Source organism: Canis lupus, chromosome 2 (genome assembly GCF_048164855.1).
Source record: "Canis lupus baileyi chromosome 2, mCanLup2.hap1, whole genome shotgun sequence".
Lineage (NCBI taxonomy): Eukaryota > Metazoa > Chordata > Mammalia > Carnivora > Canidae > Canis > Canis lupus.
The window spans coordinates 30189264-30209294 of NC_132839.1; the positions used below are offsets into that span (position 1 = coordinate 30189264).

The 20031-nt window shown below is 38.9% G+C and overlaps 1 protein-coding gene across 8 annotated transcripts in view; it reads left to right on the plus strand.

Moving 5' to 3' along the window:
• WDR41 (WD repeat domain 41) overlaps nucleotides 1-20031 on the plus strand; it is a 204211-nt gene that overhangs the window by 25383 nt on the left and 158797 nt on the right. For 2 of the 8 annotated variants that reach the window (XM_072794278.1, XM_072794281.1), the window contains exon 2: nucleotides 2426-2493. The exons of the other annotated variants lie outside the window; for them this stretch is intronic. In XM_072794278.1, the coding sequence (XP_072650379.1) occupies nucleotides 2426-2493 (68 nt within the window). The remainder of the gene's footprint in view (nucleotides 1-2425; nucleotides 2494-20031) is intronic. 8 annotated transcript variants of the gene reach the window in all.

The window sequence follows — 20031 nt, forward strand, 5'->3', positions numbered from 1 at the left end:
CTGACTTCCCTTAGCATTATATTCTCTAGCTCCATCCATGTTGTTGCAGATGGCAAGATCTCATTCTTTTTTATGGCTGAATAATAAATAGTTCAGTGTGTGTGTGTGTGTGTGTGTGTGACATCTTTATTGATCAAACAGTGAACACTTGGCTGCTTTCATAGTTTGGCTATTATAAATAATGTTGCAGTAAACAACAGTGGAATTCAGTGGAATTCCTGGATCCCATGGTATTTTCTACTTTTAATTTTTTGAGGAAGCCTCTATACTATTTTACATGGTGGCTGTACCAATTAACATTCCCATCAGTAGTGCAGGAGGGTTCCTTTTTTTCCACATCCTTGCCAACACTTATTTCTTTCATTTTTATTTTAGTTATTTTAATAGGTGTGAGATGACGAGAACTGTGGTTTTGATTTGCATTTCCTTCATGATTAGTGGTGTTGAGCTTATTTTCATGTGTCTGTTGGCCATCTATGTCTTCTTGGAAAAATGCCTATTTAGTCTTCTGCCCATTTTAAATCAGATTGTTACTTTTATGTGAAGTTGTATAATTTCTTTATCTATTTTGAATATTGATCTCTTATCAGATACATCATTTGTAAATATCTTCTCCTATTCAGTAGGTTGCCTTTTTGTTTTGTTGATTATTTCCTTTGTTGTGTAAAGCTTTTTCTTCTGATGTAGTCCCAGTAGTTTAGTTTTGCTTTTGTTTTCCCTTACCTTAGGAGACATATCTAGAAAAATGTTCCTATGGCCAATGTCAAAGAAATTTCTCTGTTCTTTTGTAGGATTTTTAGGGTTTCAGGTCTCACATTAAGATCTTTATCTATTTTGAGTTTATTTTTGTATATGGTGTTGAAAGGTCCAGTTTCATTCTTTTACATGTAGCTGTCTGATTTTCCCTGCACCATTTGCTGAAGAGAATGTCTTTTCCCCATTGTATACTCTTGCCTCCTTTGTCATAGATTAATTGACCATTTAATCTGTGGATTTATTTCTGAGTTTTCTATTCTTTTTCTTTTCTAGGTTTTTTATTCTGTTCCATTGATCTATGTATCTGTCTTTGTGCCAGTACCGTACTCTTTTGATTACTGCAGCTTTGTAATATAACTTGAAGCCCAGAATTGTGATAGCTCCAGCTTTACTTTTCTTTCTCAAGATATCTTTGGCTATTTGGGGTCTTCTGTGGTTCTACACAAATTTTAGAATTATTTGTTCTAGTTCTTTGAAAAATGGTGTTGGTATTTTGTTAGTGATTGCACTGAATCTGTGGATTGCTTTGGGTAATGAGGACATTTTAACAATATTCATTCTAAAAAAAAAAAAAAAAACCATATTCATTCTTCCATTCCATGGGCATGGAATATATCCATTTGTGTCATATTCAGTTTCTTTCATAAGCTTTTTATGGTTTTCAGAGTACAGATATTTCACCTCTTGGTTAATGTATTCTTAGGTATTTTATTCCTTCTAGTGCAGTTGTAAATGGTAGTTGTTTTTTTTTTTCTTAATTTCTCTTTCTGGTGCTTCATTATTAATATATAGAAACACTACCAATTTCTGGCTGTTAGTTTTGCATCCTGCATTTGACTGAGTTCATTTATTACTGCAAGCAGTTGTTTGATGGAATCTTTAGGAATTTTCTATTTAGAGTATCATGTTGTCTGTAAATAGTGGCAGTTTTACTTCTTTACCAATATGGATGTCTCTTATTTATTTTTCTTTCTTTCTTTTTTTTTTTTTTTTTTGGTCCAGTGGCTAGCACTTGCAGTAGTATGTTGAATAATGGTGATGAGAGTGAATATTCTTGTCTTGTTCCTGACCTTAGAGGCAAAGCTCTCACATTTTCACCACTGGATATGATCATTTTAGCTGTGAGTATTTCATACATGACCTTTATTATGTTGAGGTATATTCCCTCTAACCCCACTTTGCTGATAATTTTTTTATTATGAATGACTGTTGAATATTGTCAGATGCTTTTCCTGCATCTGTTGAGATAATCATATGATTTTAAGAAAGATTTTATTTATTTATTTGAAAGAGAGAGAGAGAGATATCACAAGCAGGGAAGAGGAGTAGAGGGAGAAGCAGGGAACCTGACACAAGGCTTGATCCCAGGACTCTGAGATCATGACCCAAATTGGAGTCAGATGCTTAACTAACTTAGCCACCTAGGTGCCCCAATCATGTGATTTTTATCCTTAGTTTTGTTTATGTGGTGTATCAGGTTGATTGATTTGTGAAAGATTAACCATCTTTGTGTCCCCAGAATAAATCACACTTGATTGTGGTAAATGATCTTTTTAATATATTATTGAAAGAGGGAGCTAAGATGGGGGTGGCAAAATAGGAGGACCCTAAGCTTGACTCATCCCTTGAACAGTACTAGATAACTATTAAATCATTCTAAATGTCCCAGAAATCAACCTGAAGACTGGCAGAACTACCGACACAACTAAAGAGAGAGAAGAAGCCACACTGAAGAAGGTAGGAAGTGTGGAGATATGGTTTGGGGGACAAAGATCACAGGTGATGCAAAAGGGAGGGAGCCCCTCTTGGGGGGAAAGGTGAGAGACAGAGGAACACGGAGGGAGATGCACAAGGAGAACATTTCCCCAAAGCCATTGGCTGGAAAAACTAAAGGAGCTGATTTTCATGAATTCTGGCCACAAGTGCGGCTTAAAGACTACAGTTTTAAATGTCTGTGGGCTTGGCTTGGGATAGAACCAAGGTAGGCAAACAAGCCAGGGACACACAGTGTAGAAATAGTTATCTGAATGATTCTTTGGAAACATGGGCAGGGTGGGGATTATTCCCTCTTCTTGGAGAGCATCTCTGAGAGGTAGCATTCACAGAGACGCCTCTCCAGGAACAAAGGGCAGGCTGGGATTTCCCTCCCCTACCCCTCAGCATAAACAGAGTCACTTGCGATAAGCAGCACAGCACCAACACTGGCTGCCTAATCTACTTATACCAGGTCCCATAACCCTGTGATATGGAGGTATTTCCCTTCTACCTCTAGTTTGCTTCAGTCCCAGCAGGGCAGGCCCCTTCCCCAGAAGACTAGCGGAAACTACTGACCCACCATATATCTTGATCAGAGAGTTCTGCAGGGTTTCGGTTCTTGTAGAAGTAGTATCAGATCTCATTTAATAAGCACACCACTGTACACCTAGTTAAAACTAATTATGTTTTGGCCAAGAACCAAACACTGCTCATTGCAGGCAAGGAGAGCCTCTCCAGATGACTGGGCTGAGGCATAGAGCAGCCAAAACACAACAGCAGAGTGTATGCGGCCCATATCAGAGACACTCTCTGAAGCCTGGCCTTGGACACTATATGGCCTCTTCTTCACAAAGCAATCACTCTCAGGAGCAGGAAACAATACACAGAAGACAGAGACAATGCTAAGGGAGAGGAATTTATCCCACATGAAAGAACAATATAAGGTCATAGCCAGAGATCTAAGCAAAACAGAAGTAACATGGCTGTTGGAAAATGTAAAGTAGCAATCACAAGAGTACTCTCTTGGCCTAAGAAAAGAATGGAAGACTTCAGGTAAGCCCTTACTGCAAAGGTAAAAGAGTTAAAAAGCAGACATGAAAAATGGAACAACTGAGATTCAAAACAGGCTTTATGTGATGAACATAAGGCTGGAAGAAGCAGAGGAATGAATAGTGATATGGAAGATAAAATAATGGAAAATATTGAAGCTGAACAAAAGAGAGAATTATGGAACATGAGAAGACTTAGGGAACTCATTGGTTTCAGCAAACAAACATAGTAACATTAACATTATAGGAATCCCAGAAGACAGAGAGAAAAGGGGGCAGAAAATTTGAAGAAATAATAGCTGAAAATTTACCTAATCTGGGGAAGGAAACAGATAATCCAGATCCAGTATGCACAGAGAACTCCCATCAAAATCAATAAACGCAGGCCAACACCAAGGCATGTTGTAATTAAATTTGCAAAATATAGCAATAAAGAGAAAATCTTAAAAGCAGCAAGACAAAAGAAATTCCTTACAAGAGAAGACCCATCTGTCTAGCTGCAGATCTCAACAGAAACTTGACAAACCAGTGAGAGTGGCATGATATATTTAAACTGCTGAAGCAAGCATCTGCAGCCAGGAATACTCTATCCAGCAACACTATAATTCAGAATAGGAGAGATAAAGAGTTTCCCAAACAAAAACTAAAGGAGTTTGTGACCACTAAACCAGCACTGCAAGAAATATCAAAGGGAACTCGTTGAGTAGAAAGGAGACACCAAAAATGGTAAAGACAAGAATGGAGCAGAGAAAATGTCCAAAAACAATGACAAAACAAGTAAAAAGGCACTATGTACACATATGTCAATAATTACTCTGAATGTAAATGGACTAAACAGTCCAATCAAAAGACATAGGATGTCAGAATGGATAAAAAACCAAACAAGATCCATCTATATGCTGACTATGAGACTCATTTTAGACCAAAAGATACCTGCAGAGTCAAAGTAAGAGGATGGGGAAACATTTATCATGCAGATGGAATTAAAAGAAAGCCAGAGTAGCAATACTTCTATTGGTCAAACTAGACTTTATTTATTTTTTTAAAGATTTTATTTATTTATTTATTCATGACACACACACACACACACACACACACACAGAGGCAGAGACACAGGCAGAGGGAGAAGCATGTGGGACTCGATCCCAGTACCCCAGGATCATGACCTGAGCCAAAGGCAGACGCTCAACCACTGAGTTGCCCAGGTGCCCTGACAAACTAGACTTTAAATCAAAGACTATAATAAGAGGAGAAGAAAGGCACTATATTATAACAAAGGAGTCAGTCCAACAAGATGAACAATTCCAAATATTTATGCACCTAACATGGGAGCACCCAAATACATAAAACAATAACAAACATAAAGGAACTTGTTGATAATAATACAATAATAGTAGGGGACTTTATTTAACACTCCACTTATATCAGTGCACACATCATCACGTAAGCAGAAAATCAAGAAAACAATGGCATTGAATAACACACTGGACCAGATGGTGATGAACATAAATGCAATAACCCTCAAGAAAGTAGGATTAGAGGTAACATACTGTAATATAATGAAGGCCATATATGAAAACCCCATAGGGTAATTTCATCTTTAGTGGGGGAAAAACAGCTTTTCCTTCTGGTCAGGAAAAAGAGATAACCACTCTCATAACTAGTACTGGAAGTTCTAGCTTCAGGAATCAGACAACAAAGAAGTAAAAGGCATCCAGACTGGCAAGGAGGAAGTCAAATTTCCACTATTTGCAGATGACATGATGTTTTATATAGAAAACCCAAAAGACCCCACCAAAAATTGCTAGAACTGATACACAAATTCAGTAAAGTTGCAGGAAGGATAGAAAAGCAATCTACAAAAAAAAAAAAAAAAAAAAAAACAATCTATAGAAATCTGTTGGATTTCTATACACTAATAATGAAGCAGCAGAAAGAGAAATCAAGGAATGGATGATCCCATTTACAATTGCACCAAAATCCATCAGATACCTAGGAATAAACCTAACTTAGGAGGTAAAAGATCTCTATTCTGAAAACTAGAACTTATGAAAGAGATTGAAGAAGACACAAAGAAATGGAAAAACCTTCCATGCTCATGGGTTAGAAGAACAAACATTGTTAAAATGTCTATATTATCCAAAGCAATCTACACATTTAATGCAATACCATCAAAATACCATGAGCATTTTTCACAAAGCTAGAACAAACAATCTTAAAATTTGTATGGAACCATAAAAAACCCCAAATAACCAAGCAACCTTGGAAAAAAAAAAACCACAACAACACTGGAAGCATCATAGTTCTTCTGGACCTCAAGTTGTATTATAAAGCCGTAGTGATCAAGGTAGTATGGTGCTAGCACAGAAATAGACACATAAGCAACATCATCAGGGCAATATAAAAATTACAATGAGGTATCACCTCCCACCAGTCAGAATGGCTAAAATTAACAACACAATAAAGAACAGGTGTTGGTGAGGTTGTAGAGAAGGGGAAACCATCTTACACTGTTGGTGGGAATGCAAACTGGTGCGGCCGCTCTGGAAAACAGTATGGATATGGCACTTCCTCAAAAAGTAAAAATAGAGCTACCCTACAACCCAACAATTGCACTACTAGGTATTTACCCAAAGGATCCAAAAATACTAATTCGAAGGTATACATGCACCCTGATGTTTATAGCAGCATTATCAACAATAGCCAAATTATGGAAAGAGCCCAAATATCCACCAACTGATGAATGGATAAAGATGTGGGGTGTGTGTGTGTTTGTGTATACACAATGGAATATTACTCCGGCATTAAAAAGAATGAAGTCTTCCTGTTTGTAATGATGCAGATGGTTGTAGAGATATGCTGAGTGAAATAAGTCCAAGAAAGATGAATACCATATGATTTCACTCATATGTGGAATTTAAGAAACATAACAAATGAGCTGGGGTGGAGCAGGGAGAGAAGAGGCAAACCAAGAAAGAAACTTTTTTTTTTTTAATATTTTATTTATTCATGAGAGACATAGAAAGAGAGAGGCAGAGATACAGGCAGAGGGAGAGGCAGGCTCCGTGTGGAGCTCATGCCCAGAGCCAAAGGCAGACACTGAGCTGCTGAGCTACTCAGATGTCCCAAGAAAGAACCTCTTAATTATTGAAAACAAAGTGATGGTTACCAGAAGGGAGGTGGGTGGAGTGATGGGCTAAATAGGTGATGGAGATGAAGGAGTACACTTGTGATGAGCACCAAGTGCTGTATGTAAGAATTGAATCACTAAATTCCACCCCTGCAACTAATACTACACTGTATGTTAACTGGAATTTATTTTTTATTTTTGTTTTTTAAGATTTTATTTATTTATTCATGAGACACACAAAGAGAGAGGCAGAGACATAGGCAGAGGGAGAAGCTCCTCTTCGCAGGGAGCCTGATGCGGGGCTTGATCCCCGGACCTGGCATCATACCCAGAGTGGAAGGCAGATGCTCAACCACTGAGCCACCCAGACTCCCTGTTAACTGGAATTTAAATAAAAACTAAATAGGGATCCCTGGGTGGCTCAGCCGTTTGGCGCCTGCCTTTGGCGCAGGGCGTGATCCTGGAGTCCCAGGATCGATTCCTGCCATCGGGCTCCCTGCCTTGAGCCTGCTTCTCCTCCCTCTGCCTGTGCCTCTGCCTCTCTCTCTGTGTCTCTCATGAATGAATAAATAAAAAAATCTTTAAAAAAATAAATAAAAACTAAATAAATATGTGTACATATATATACACAGTTGAATATGGCTTGATAATATTTTGTTGAGGACTTTTGCATCTATGTTCATCAGATATATTACCCTGTAGTTTTCTTTTATTGTGGTGTCTGTCTAGTTTTCATAACAGGTAATGCTGGCCTTATAGAATGTATTTGGAGCTTTCATTACTCTTTTAATTTTTGGAATTGTTTGAAGAGAATGGGTATTAACTCTTTTTTTTTTTTTAAGATTTTATTTTTAAGTAATCTCTACATCCACCGTAGGGCTTGAACTTAAAACTCTGAGGAAGAGTCACATTTTCTACTGACTGAGCCAGCCAGGTGCCCTAGTATTAACTCTTCTGGTAGAGTTCCCCTTTGAATCCATTTGGTCCTGGACTTTTATTTTTGGTAATTTTTTGATTACCAATTCAATTTTATTACTTGTAATTGGTCTGTTCGGATTTTCTATTTCTTTTTGGTTCAATTTTGGAAGATTGTATGTTTGTAGGAATATACTCATTTCTTCTAGGTTGTCCCAATTTGTTGGCATATACTTTTTTGTAGTATTCTCTTATAATACTTTGTATTTTTGTGGTGTCAGTTGTTATTTCTCCTCTGTCTAATCTTATTTATTTGGATCCTTTCTCCTTTTTTTCTGGATGAGACTGGGTAAAAGTTCATCCATTTTGTTTATCTTTTCAAAGAACCACCTCTTGGTTTTATTGATTTTTCTCTATTGTTTTTTAGTCTCTGTGTCATTTATTTCTGCCCTGATCTTTATTATTTCCTTCCTCTACTCACCTCGGGCTTTGCTGTTCTTTTGGTAGTTCTTTTAGTTACAAGATTAGATTGTTTATTTGAACTTTTTCTTGTTTCTGAAAGTAGGCCTGCATTGTTATGTATTTCCTCTCAGAAATGCCCTTGCTGTGTCCCAAAGATTTTGGACTGTTTTGTTTTAATTTTTTAAAAAAGATTTTATTTGTTTATTCATGAGAGACACAGAGAGAGGCAGAGACACAGGCAGAGGGAGAAGTAGGCTCCATGCACGGAGCCTGATGTGGGACTAGATCCAGGGACTCCAGGATCACACCTGGGGCCAAAGGCAGGCACTCAACTGCTGAGCTACCCAAGCATCCCTGTTTTGTCTAATTTTCATTTGTCTCCATTATTTTTTTATTTCTTCTTTTATTGCTTCACTGATCCACTGTTGTTTAGTATTACGTTGTTTTGTCTCCTCATGTTTATATTTTTTTCCGAGTTCTTTCTTGTGATTTATTTCTAGTTTCATACTATTGTTTTTTTTTGTTTTGTTTTGTTTTTGTTTTTTTTTATCTACGATAGTCATACAGAGAGAGAGAGAGAGAGAGAGAGGCAAAGACACAGGCAGAGGGAGAAGCAGGCTCCATGCACCGGGAGCCCGATGTGGGATTCGATCCTGGGTCTCCAGGATTGCGTCCGGGGCCAAAGGCAGGCGCCAAACTGCTGTGCCACCCAGGGATCCCTAGTTTCATACTATTGTGATTAAAAAAAAAAAAAAAAAAGCCATGCGTGGTGTGATCTCATTCTTCTTAAATTCATTGAGGTTTGTTTTATGGCCTAATATAGGATCTCTTCTAGAGAATGTTCTATATTAACTTGAACATGTATTTTGTTGTTTTGGGATGGAATGTTCTGTATATATCTGTATGTCCATTGTTTCATTGAGAGACTGTTTCCTCCTTGATTTTCTGCCTGGATGATCTATCCATTGTTGTAAATGGATGTTACAGTCCTTTATTATTATTGCATTGCCATCATTTTCATTCTTTATTCCTATAAATATTTGCCTTATGAATTTAGGTGCTCCCATGTTGAGTGCATTGATATTTACAATAGTTACATCTTGTAGTATTGATCACTCTATCGTTATGTAATGCCCTTTACTCTTGTTACAGTGTTTGCTTTAAAGTTTATTTTGTCTGATAAAAGTATTGCTACCCTGTTTTTTTTTTTTTTCAGTTCCATTTGCATGGTAAATATTTTTCTATCTCTTTGCTTCAATCTGTCTGTATCTTTAGGTTAAGAGTCTTTTGTAGGCAGTATGTAGATGGGTCTTGGTTTTTGAATGCATTCAGCTATTTTATGTCTTTTGATTAGAAAATTTAGGCCATTTATGTTTAATTATTGATAGGTATATACTTATTGGCATTTTAAAATTTATTTTCTGGTTGTTTTTGTTTATAGTTCTAGTTCTTTTTAAAAAGATTTTATTTATTTATTTGACAGGGAGCATAAGCAGGGGGAGCTGCAGGCAGAGAGAGAGGGAGAAGCAGTCTCCCCACTGAGCAGGGAGCTCACTGTGGGGCTTGATCCCAGAACCGTGGGATTTGACCCCAGCTGAAGGCAGATGCTTAATTGACTGAGCCAGGCTCCCTGGTTCTAATCCTTTTTGTTTCTTTCTTCTTCTCTTATGTATTTATTTTTCTTTCTATTTTTTTTGTATCTATCAGAGGTTCTGGGTTTATGATTACCATAAGGTTCATATATAGCATACTAAATAAGTAACAGTCTATACTAATTTGATGATCTTTTAAGTTCAAACATATTATTTTTTTAAAAGATTTTATTTTTTTATTTATTCATGAGAGACTAGAGAGAGGGAGAGAGAGAGAGAATCAGAGACACAGGCAGAGGGAGAAGCAGGCTCCATGCAGGGAGCCCAATGTGGGACTGGATCCCAGGTCTCCAGGATCACACCCTGGGCCAAATGTGGCGCTAAACCACTGTGCCACCCAGGCTGCCCTAAGTTCAAACATATTCTAAAAAAAAAAAAAAAAAAAAACCCACCAAAAAGACAAAAGTCCTTTTTTTTCCTTTTTACTTTAGCCCTTTTTAAATTTTATTTATTAGATTTTTAAAAATTTATTTATTTTTGCACGTGAGAGAATTCCCTTTAGCTTTTCTTATAAGGCTGAATTAGTGGTGATAAACTCTTTTGTCTTTTGTCTGGAAAGACAGATTTCTCCTTCAAATCTGAATGTTAATTGTTGAAGTATTCTTGGTTGTAGGGTTTTTTTCTTTAATCACTTGTATCTATCATGCCACTTTCTTCTGGCCGCAAAGTTTCTGCTGAAAAATTCACTGATAACCTTACAGGTTTTCTCTTATAGGTAACTTTTTGTTTCTGTCTTCGTGCTTGTAAGATTCTCACTCTGCCTTTAACCTAATTATTACATGTCATGTATGGCCTTCTTTGATTAATCCCATTTGGAATTCTGTGTGCTTCTTAGACTTGGATGTCTGTTTCCTTACCTAGGCTATTATTTATTTACATTTATATTTATTTCAGCTATTATTTATTTACATAAGATTTTTTTACCCCTTTCTCTCTTCTTCCTCTGGGATCCATATAATGTGAGTGTTTGTTCACTTGATGTTGTCCTAGAGATCCTTTAACCTATTCTCATTTTTGAAATTCTTTTCTCTTTTTCCTGTGTTTTCCATTACCCTCCCTTCAAGATTGAGATATGTTTTGCTGCACCTGCCAATCTACTATTGATTCCGTATAGTGTGTGCTTTTTTTTTTTTTTTAATTTCAGTTACTGTGTTCTTCAACTCGGATTGGTCCATTTTATTTTTTTAAATTTTTAAAAATTTTTAAAATTTTAAAAAAGATTTATTTATTTATTAATGAGATACACACACACACACACACACACAGAGGCAGAGACACAACACAGGCAGAGGGAGAAGCAAGCTTCATGTGGGGAGCCGGACGTGGGAATCGATCCTGGGATTCTAGGATCACGCCCTGGGCCGAAGGCAGGTGCTAAACTGCTGAGCCACCCAGGGATCCCCTGATTGGTACATTTTATTATTTTCCATTTGTTTATAGAAGTCTCACTAAGTTCTTCCATGCTTCTCTCCAGCCCAGTGAATATATTTACAGTCATTATATTCTTTATCAGGCATATTGTTTAGCTCTTTTTCAGTTAGCTCTTTTTCTTTACTTTTTTTTTTGAGCATGTTCTTCTGTTTCCCCAGTTTGCTTGATTTTCTGTGTTTGATTCTATGGATAAGGCAGAACAGCTACTTCTAAATGTGAAGGAATGGTCTTGTGTATGATTTTCTCTGATGTGAACTGTGTGCTTGACGACTTTTGCTGGCTGGTGGGGGCACTGGCTGGCATGAGGTGGGGTCTGTGGGGTTTCCATGTAGTGAGCATCTGACAGGACAGATAAGCTGAAGTGGGTGCAAGCCAGGAATCTTTCTGCAGGGGTTGCTTTGGCAGGGTGGCTGTAGCTGATGCAGTGTGTGGGCTAGGAGGTCCTTGAACTCTCTGTGCAGAGGGTGCCTTGGTAGGATAGCTGCAGCTGAAGTTGATGTAAATCAGGGTGTTTTCCAGGTCCTGAGGTGCTTTATGTAGCGGGTGGCCTGGTGTGACAGCTAAAGCTGGAATGGGCAAGGACTGGTGTGGTCCCTGCACATTACTACAAAATGTGCCTTGGCAGGACAGCTGAAGCTGAATTGGGTGCAAGCTGGGGTATCCCTAGATGTTCAGCAAGTGTTGCCCTGGCCAGGTTACTAGAGCCCGGGCTGGCATGGGCATGAATATTCAGGGTACTCTCCAAAGGGGGTGCCCTGGGTAGCTGAAACTAATGCAGGCAAGGGCCTAGGGTTCTCAGGGTGCTCTGCACAGGAAGTACCCTGGCAGAGTGGCCTGACCTGAAGATGTCAACTGAGAAGTCCCTGTGTGCTTTGCCCCAAGGTGCCCTAGCAAGCCTTCTGAAGCTGAAGTGTTGTGAGCCTGAGTGGTGGGGAGCTTTGCACCTTTGTCACCTTGGTATAAAACTTAGGGCTGCAGTGAACACTAACTAACCAGAGGTGTTGCAGTGTGCACTGCCCTGTGGGTGCCCTTGTGGGACAACTGGGGCTGCTGGGGGCTAGGGGTTGGGGCTCACTCAGGTGGCGGGCCAGTCAGGGTACACAGACTGTGCGCTGGTCTGTACTTTGGAGGTGAAGGGAAAGTGTACCTCCTTTGTCTATTAGAACTCCCACTGGGTGAAGATTCCAGCAGCTTTCCCACTGCTTGGCAGAATTCTCAGGCTTACTCTTCTATATCCTAGTTGCTCCTTTAAACCATAGCTTTTAAAATTTTGTAATATTTATTTTAATTCCGGTGTAGTTAACATGCAGCATTATATTAGTTTTCAATGTACAGCATTAGTTTTAGGGATACAGATTTGATAATTCTGTATTTTATTCAGTGCTCATCAAGTTAAGTGAAATCTCCCCATCCACCTCTTCTCTGGTAACCATCTGGTCTCTGTAGTTAAGAGTCTGCTTTTTGGTTTGTCTCTGTTTTTTCTTTTTTTTTTTTTTTAGCTAAATAATATTCCATTATGTGTGTGTGTGTGTGTGTGTGTGTGTGTGTGTATGAGTGTGTGTATACATATATATATACAACATCTTCTTTATTTATCTAACAATGGACACCTCGGCTGCTTTCATAATTTGGCTACTGTTAATAATGCTAGAGTAAACATACAGCTGCATATATCCATTTGAATTGGTGCTTTCCTATTCTTTGGGTAAATACTGGTGGTGTGATTACTAGAATTAGTTACTAGAATTACTAGAATGTAGGGCAATTCTATTTTTAATTTTTTGAGAGGACTCCATACTGCCTTCCACAGTGACTGCACCAGTTTGTACTCCCATTAACAGTGCATGAAGGTTCTTCTGTCTCCACATCCTTGTCAACACTTGTTGTTTCTTGAGTTCTTAATTTCAGCTATTCCAGACAGTTGTCAGCTGCTACCTCATTGTAGTTTGGATTTGCATTTCACTGATGATGAGCATCTTTTCATGTGTCTGTTTGCCATCTGGATGTCTTTTTTTTTGAGACTTGTCTGTTCATGTCCTCTGCCCATTTTTAATCTGATTATTTGTATTGTATTGTTATTTGTTTAAATAAGTTCTTTATATATTAGGTGTTTACATGTTAAGTATTTGCTAGTATTTTTGCGTCTGTATTTATCAGATATTTTGGCTCATCGCTCTTTCTTTTTTTTTTTTGTCTGTGGTGTCTTTCTCTGGTTTTAGTATTGAGGTTATGATGGCCTAATAGAATGAAATTGCAAGTTTTCCTTCCTCTTCTATATTTTGGAATAGTATGAGAAGAATAAGTATTAACTCTCCTTTAAATATTTGGTAGAGGGATGCCTGGGTGGCTCAGTGGTTGAGCCTCCCTTTGACCCAGGGCGTGATCCTGGAGTCCTGGGATCGAGTCCCACATCGGGCTCCCTGCAGGGAGCTTGTTTCTCCCTCTGCCTGTGTCTCTGCCTCTCTCTGTGTCTCTCATGAATAAATAAATAAAATCTTAAAAAAAATATTTGGTGGAATTTACCTGTGAAACTTGTGTTTGTTGGGAGTTTTGATTACTAGCAATGAAATTGATACTAATCAGTGTGCTCAATTTTTCTCTTTCTTCAGCATTAGTTTTGGTAGGTTATATGTTTCTAGGAATTTATCCATTTCTTCCAAGTTGTCCAATTTGTTGGCATATAGTTTTTCATAATTGTATTTCTGTGGTGTTGGTTGTTATTTCTCATCTTACATTTATGATTTTATGTAAGGTCTCCCTCTCCCTCTCTCTCTCCCTTTTTTAAATGTGTCTGGCTAGAGGTTTCTCAATTTTGTTGATCTTTTCAAAAAACCAGACCTTGCTTTTGTTGATCTGTTGGTTTTTTTAAGTTTCTATATCATTTATTTTTGCTCTGATCTTTAGTATTTCCTTCCTTTTGCTCAGTTTGAGTTTTGTTTGTTCTTCTCTTTTAGCTCCTTTAGGTGTAAAGTAAGTTGCTTGTTTGAGACTTTTCTTTTTGAGGTAGGCCTGTATTGCCATAAATTTCTCTGTTAGAACCACTTTATTGTATCTCAAAGGTTTTGGAGAATTGTTTTTTAATTTTCATTTGTCCCCATATATTTTTTATTTTTCTCTTTGGTTTCTTAGTTGACCCATTCATTGTTTAGTAGCATGTTATTTAATCTGCACATGGTATTTGTGGTCTAGTCTGGTATTTTGGTCTTTCCAGGTCTTTCATCTTGTGGTTGATTTCAAGTGTTATAGTGTTGTGGTCAGAAAGGATGCATAGAATGACTTTGATCTTTTTGAATTTGTTAAGACTATTTTGTTGCTTAATATGTGATCTAATCTGGAGAATGTTCCATATGCACTAGAAAAGAATGTGTATTCTGCTATTGATGGTGGAATGTTCTGAATATATCTGTTAAATCCATCTGGTCCTGTGTGTCATTCAAAGCCCCCATTTCTTTGCTGATTTTCTGTTTGGATGATCTGTCCTTTGTTGAAAATGGAGTGTTAATGTTCCCTACTGTTACCATTCTTGTATTACTATCAGTTAGTTCCTTTTTGTTTGTTATTAACTGTTTTATGTGTTTGGGTGTTCCCATGTTGGATACTTGAATATTTACGATTGTTATATCTTCTTGGTAGATTGTCCCCTTTATTATTATATAGTGTCCTTCTTTGTCTCTTGTTACAGTCTTTGTTTTAAAGTCTGTTTTGTCTGACATAGGAATTGCTGCTCCATTTTTCTTTTGACATCCATTTGCATAAAATATATTTCTCCATGCCCTCACTTTCAATCCTCAGGTGGCTTTAGGTCTGAAATTAGTCTCTTATAGGGAGCATATAGATGAGTGTTTTTTCATTTGTTTTTTGTTTTATGTATTCCATCACCCTGTGTCATTTGATTGGGGCTTTTAGTCCTTTTATGTTCAGAGTGATTATTGACAAGTAACATAATGTCATTATATTACTTGTTTTATGGTTGTTTTTGTAGTTCTTCTCTGTTCCTTTCTTTTGCTTTATTCTCTCATGATTTCTTGGCTTTCTTTAGTGATATATTTTGATTCTTTTCTCTATATCTTTTATGAATTTTTTGATTTGTAGTTACCATTGTTTTTATATAAAATCTTCTGCATAGAGCAGTCTATATTAAGTTGATGGTCACTTAAATTTCAATCCATTCTTTAGTTCCCCCCCCCTCCATTTTAGGTATATGATTTCATACTTTATATTCTTTTATTTTTGTGAATCCCTTGACAATTTTTACAGATATATTTACCTTTACCTCTTTTGTGTTTCCTTTACTTATGCTTTTTCCTTTCCACTCAGAGTCCCCTTTAATGTTTCTTGTAGGACTGTTTTAGTGGTCATTCACTCCTTTAGCTTTTGTTTATCTGGAAAACTCTCTCTTTCCTCCTATTCAAATGATAGCCTTGCTGGAAAGAGTATTTTTGGCTGCAGATTTTCTGTCTGCCCTTTGACTATACCATACAGTACTTTCTGGCCGGCAAAATTTCTACTGAAAAATGTACTGATAGCCTCATGGGCTTTCCTTTGTATGACACTGTCTTCTTTTCTCTTGCTGCTTTTAGGATTTTTTTCTTCATCACTACATTTTGCCATTTGAATTACTATGTGTCTTGGTGTGGACTCCCTTGGGTTGATTTTGTTGTGGGATATCTGTTTTTTTCTGGATCTGGATATCTGTTTCCTTTCTCAGATTAGGGAAGTTTTCAGGTACTATTTCTTCAAAGAAGTTTTCTGCCCCCTTTTCTGTCTCTGCTTTTTCTGGGATTCCTACAATGTGAATATTATGCTTGACAGAGTCCCTGATTTCCCTAAGTCTATTCTTATTTCACATAATTCTTTTTTCTCTTACCTGTTCAGCTTGACTACTTTTCATTACTCTGTACTCCACATCACCAATTCATTCTTCTGCTTCCTCTAGCCTATTACTTATTCCATCTATTGTCTTTTTAATTTCTTGTATTGTTTTCTTCATCTCTGATTGTTTTTTTTAATCTCTCTTTTTTAAAGGTCTCTCATGATGTCCTCTATTCTTTTCTCAAGTCCAAAGAGTATCCTTATTATGATCATTACTTTAAATTCTCTATCAGGAGTATTACTTATATCTGTTTATCTTAGGTCTTTTGCTGTGTTATTGCCCTGTTCTTTCACTTGGGACATATTACTCTGTCTCATTTTGTCTAACTCTCTGTTTCTCTGTTAGGAAAGTCAGGTTTGTCTCCTGCTCTTGAAAGTAATGGCCTTATGAAGATGTGGTCTGTAGTGCCCTGCAGTGCAGTGTTTCCTGTTCACTAGAACCTGGCACTTCAGGGGTTTTCCTATGTGTGTTGCATGCACCCTGCTGTTGTGTCTTGGCAGCTTTTTCATTCAGTGCAGTCACCTACAGTGGCTGTTTTTGCCTGTGTTGTGGGGAGCGTCTGGTCCTTGTGGACTGGTCTTGGGCCACTTTGAACTTGAGTTTAGTCAGATAATGCATTTGCCAGAGATACTTCCAGGCACCTTCCCTGTGTTGTTCTCTGAGTTGATTTTGTTGGTAGGGAGTACCTGTAATGAAATCAGATCAACTTTCTGCCCCCAACCTACTGTTGGTGCCAATTTCTCACTAGTGTGTTTGGTTATCTTCACCTCACTGCAGAGCAGGAATCACTTGGGGGTGGTGCTGGCCACTGTCTGGTCTCCTAGCACACTGTGAGGCTTGTGGCCCTTGTTCAACTGGGCTCCAGCCCAGAGCTTATTAGAGGGAGAAGGGCATGTGTGCCTGCAAGATTTGCAGGCTGGTGAGAGGGGATACTGAGACCAGTCCCACTAGGGTGGGGCCACAGTTTTCACAAGGTGTGGCCATATCTTCTGTGGGAGGAGACCTACAGTGCTGGGACTGAGGCAAGTGTGCCTGAAAAGGGTAAAGCCACAGAATCCAGGGTAGGAAGGTGAGGAGGAGGGTGTTGGGACAGGGCTTGATGTAACAAAGTTGGGTAGTGAATGTACATGCTGTGCTTATTCCCCCAGGTGGCCATGTATTTATGCTGTGTGGCGGGGAAGGGAAATGGTGCCTGTCAGCTCCTTTGTTCCTTGAGAGCTCCATTAGCCGTCCCTGCCCTCCTGGACCAGCTCTGAGATTAGTAAATAACTCTCCCTCCATGTGCCTCAGGCATTTTTCAAGCTGCTGTTCCTATCCTGTATCTCTGTGGGGGTATTTGTCCTACTATCTCTTTAAGGGAAGGGACTCAGCTTCCTGTCACACTCTGGCTCTCTCAGAACCAAGCCCACTGATTTTTTAAATTATAGGTTTTAAGACCTTCTCGTTGTAAGAACTCACAAAATTTGGCCCCTCTAGTTTTCAAAACCAAATATATGGGGATTCGTCTTCCCCATGTGGGCCTACCTGTGTAATACTCTATTTCTCCCTGTTCTCTGTACTCTCCAGTACCTCCCTCCCACAGATGGCCCCAAGGTCTGTTTAGCTTCCCACTCCGTCTTCACCCTGTCTACCCTCTTCAGCGTAGTCTCTTCTCTAGTTTTGGAGTTTGTTCTGCCAGTTTTCAGGTCATTTTCTGGGTTATTTACACTAATCTGCATGTTATCTAGTTGTGTCCATGGGACACGGTGAGCTTAGGGTCTTTGTACTCTGCCATCTTCCCAATTTCTCCAAACCACAGCTTTTTAAAGAAAAGAAAAAGGGGAAAAAAAAGGAAAATAAAAGAAAATGAAAGAATGAAGCAAGAAAAAGAAGAAAAGAACAGAAAAAAGAAAAAAGTAAAAACCCAAAAGGACAAAAGCCACAACAAAAACAAAAAGAAAAACTAGCCAAACAAACAAAAACCGCATAGCTTATTTTCTGTGCCTCCGTGTTTGGAGGCTGGTGTGGGCTTGCGAATGTTGTGCCCAAGATTGAGAATCCAAGAAACCACCAAGGAGCCGACACCGATGCAAGTGCAGGAGGGTTTATTTACAAGCTTGGGCTTGGGTCCAAGTATAGCACAGCAGGGACTTGGACCCCAAAGTCGGTAACAGCTGGGTTTTTTATGGGCTGATCTAGGGGATTTTCAGAAGGGGTGGAGGAATTTCTCAAGTTCTGTTGACATTCTGATATGGGGCTTTCAAGGGCATTGAGCTCTGTTCTCATTCTAATATAGGACTTTCTGCCACTGGCTTGGGCTCTGTTCTCATTCTAATATGGGATTCTCTGCCGAGGGCAATTTTGAGCTCTGTTGTCTTTCTGATATGGGATTCCCTGCCGAGGACATTCTGCAGTTTTTCCTGTAAAGTTCAGCTCTTATTCACAGGGGCCTAAGATGGCTGTACTTGTGCTAATGCTAAACTTGAGGTGGAATGGCCTTAATTTTTCTCGGCCTCCACAGTGAACCCTAAGCTCACGGAGGCTGCAAGCTGGCTGTGGACTGGACCCTGCTGTTGTCTGGGCTTTTGAGGTGGAAGGGGAGAGAGTGTTTCCACAGCTTCTTGTCCCTCTTAAACTGTGTTTTGTGTGCATATGTGTGTGTGTGTGTGTGTGTGTGTGTGTGTGTCCTAGTGTGGGCTTGCAGACCTTGAGCTCCTTAAGGCCAGAAGCTTTATGAATGTCTATTGGATTTGCCAGTTAAAACATCTGGACCCTGCTTTCTTCTGAGCTTTTAAGGTGGAGTGGGAACATAAACTGTCATTTTCTATTGACCCTGTACTAGAGAACATTCCTGTAGCTCCTCTGCCATTTGACTGAGTTCTGGTGCTATCTCTTTTATATGCTAGTTGCTCTTTCAAACCTTATTTTTTGTGTGTGTGCAAGGACAGAGGAATCTCTTCCCAGTTCCTTAGTACTATCCCTTTCTACTGCTGTTTGCTGTTCCCTTTGTTGTGGCTCTCTCTCTCTTGCTCTTCTCTTTTGCCTTTCTATTTTTGGTTTTGCAGAATCTGTTGAGAGTTGGCTCTCAGTTCTTCTTCAGGAGGAAAGTTCTATAAATACGTGTAATTGGTGTGTTCCATGGAGGAGGGAAGTTCAGGGTCTTCCTACATCATCGTCTCAGACCAGCACCTCTGCTGACAGTTTATTATTTTATTTTTATTTTTTAAAGATTTTATTTATTTATTCATAGAGAGAGAAAGAGAGAGAGAGAGACAGGCAGAGGCAGAAGCAGGCTCCATGCAGGGAGCCCGATGTGGGACTCAATCCTGGGGCTCCAGGATCACACCCCAGGCTGCAGGCGATGCCAAACTGCTGCGCCACCAGGGCTGCCCTGCTGACAGTTTAAAACAGTGAATTATATGGTGTGTGAATTATATCTCAAAGGTAGTTAAAAATAAAGCATTACATAATAATTACTAGAACATGATTAGAGAAAGCTTAAGTATTTGCTTTCATTACATGATAACTTTGACTTGAAAAAATGTATGCAGGGGTGCCTAGATGGCTCAGTTGGATAAGTGTCTGACTCTTGTTTTTGGCTCAGGTCATAATCTCAGGGTCGTGAGATGGAGCCCCCCATCAGGCTCCACGCTTAGTAAGGACTCTGCTTGTCCCTTTCCCTCCTCTTTTTCCCCTCCCCCTGCTTGCTTAGTCTCTCTCTTTCTCTCTCAAATCAATCAATCAATAAATAAGTAAAGAAGTAAGTTACCTATCTATCTATCTATCTATCTATCTATCTATCTATCTATCTATCTTTAAAATGCATGCAGAGGCTGCTGGCTCTGGAAGCTACCAACTCTGAGTCATGAAGCTAGATGATGGAAGCCAGAAGATAATGGGACAACATCTCTAAAGTGCTGAAAGGAGGACCGTGGAGGCTCAGTTGGCTCAGGTCCTGATCTCAGGGTTGTGAGATTGAGCCTCATCTCAGCTCTCTATTGGGGCCATGGAGCCTGCTTCAGATTTTCT